The sequence below is a fragment of the Phytophthora parasitica genome (assembly GCF_000247585.1).
Source record: "Phytophthora parasitica INRA-310 unplaced genomic scaffold supercont2.54, whole genome shotgun sequence".
Lineage (NCBI taxonomy): Eukaryota > Oomycota > Peronosporomycetes > Peronosporales > Peronosporaceae > Phytophthora > Phytophthora nicotianae.
In genome coordinates this window covers 160,459-162,213 of record NW_008649040.1, presented here as the reverse complement: position 1 = coordinate 162,213, position 1,755 = coordinate 160,459, and the positions used below count along the sequence as shown (strand labels likewise).

Sequence of the window (1,755 nt, the reverse complement as noted above, 5' to 3'; positions counted from 1 at the left end):
GGGGGGGGGATTCCTGGGTGATATCGATCGATCAGATTCGGAGAAACAGGCCCAAAGCGTATCTGTTATACTATAACGTCGTAGCGATTTATAATCTGTGACCAAGTAGTTTAGGCGGCTTGGAAGTGGCGGCTTGTAGGCGGTTGTGCTTAATTTCAAGTAAAGCACAATGACTTCCAAGCAAACTAGTTTTGACTGAGACTTCAAAGTGGCTGGATTTGAGTCCGTGTCGTATACACAGATTCAGAATAACTTCTACCTTCTACAGCCCATTATAGAAGCGATCGTCAACAGTATTCTATGCGAGTTGACCGTCTAATAGGCAGTCTATAGTATTATTTGCGAGCTCTTGATATTTGATCATATAGCTCTTCTCAGTTACGGGCTCAGCACGGATAATCGTAAGAATAAAGCCACGCTTCTTTCAGCACAGCGAACGCACCCACAGGTGTGTTCTTGATAATCCCATTATTTCATTATACCGCTGTATTAGGCGGGCACAAGCTGGATCTGTGTGTGTCGGACGGTAGGAGTATGCTTTCACATCGCGGTTACAAACATGCAGATTTTTCTGTTGAGACTACCTGTTTGATTGCACTCAGCTAAAGCGTGTACACTCTCTACAGTTGACTGTAACGGCTAGGGGTCGATGCTGGGCAAGCCGGACAGGGCAACAACATCGCCAATGACCTGATGCTGCATCGGGTTGTTCTGTACTAGATTCGGAGCTGAAGTAGGCGCCAAGCTTCAAATTAGTAATTTACATAGGTTTGGACTATCCAATCCGTGACTTATGTAAACTGCTGGGACCGCTTGATCCAGTGTTTTTTAGCCTATCTTCTTTTTTACATTCATCCGATAAGATTTGATGCTACTTCCTTCAGTCAAATCTTAAAAATCTTTATAGTATTGAGTAAGGACCCGTGACGGGGGGAGGGCTGTAAAGGATTTTGTTTTGCTTTTCTGCGGTACCGTGTCCAAATCGCCTTTGCTCCTGCTTCGGAATGTAGGATCTCCTTAGTAAACACAATCGCAGTAAATCGATTGCATTAAGACATGTAGTCAATATGACCGTCCGCGGAACGACGTGGAGTGGATCTTTTACGGACAGCATTTGGTGGCAACCACCTTTAAATTCTGTCTCTTAGATGCCGCAGAGAATTCCTGAATGGCCATCCATGTCACGGCTGCAACGTAAATAATTAGACACGGAACTAATCACAGATCAGCAGATTCCGAGTACTAGTGCTTGTTGTCAAATTGTAATCAAAGGATTGGGAAGGGAGCGTGACTATTCACAAGGCGCTAACCCTTCGGCATAACTTACAGTTCACGCTAGTTTTATTCTTCACAGTACTATGTGACTTCGACCCTAAACCCGTCAGTTGCCGAACCGTAGTTATTTTCGGCGATTTGCTCACGTCTTCATTACGTGTAGAACAGTGGTTGTCCATCCCGCATTAACCACATCACTTTGCCGACTATGTCAGCCTGACAGCATTGATCACTCCACTCCCCGTTCTACAACAGTCTGACCGTCACCCACACGAGATGCCATCAAGCGCCGAACTGCTTACCGACGCCGCCTTCTTCCTAGAAGCATCAGACTTTCTCGACATGAACGCAACCGATGCCGAAGAAAATGGAAGTCTAGCAATACCCGAACTACGAGGAGCAGCGTCTCCCGCGTATGTTCGAGGTGGGGATATCAGTGGCGAAGCAGCCATCAACGCGTTGAAACTCTACCGCGAGAAA

General features: G+C 46.1%; 1 protein-coding gene across 1 annotated transcript; it reads right to left on the bottom strand.

The window, feature by feature from the left end:
• Nucleotides 1-1,428: 1,428 nt before the first annotated feature.
• Nucleotides 1,429-1,727, bottom strand: PPTG_23851 (hypothetical protein; the record flags this gene model as incomplete). The annotated part of the gene is made up of 2 exons (XM_008913569.1): nt 1,429-1,521; nt 1,578-1,727. The coding sequence occupies 2 exons, from the start codon at nt 1,725-1,727 to the stop codon at nt 1,429-1,431; spliced, it is 243 nt and encodes an 80-aa protein (XP_008911817.1).
• Nucleotides 1,728-1,755: the final 28 nt, after the last annotated feature.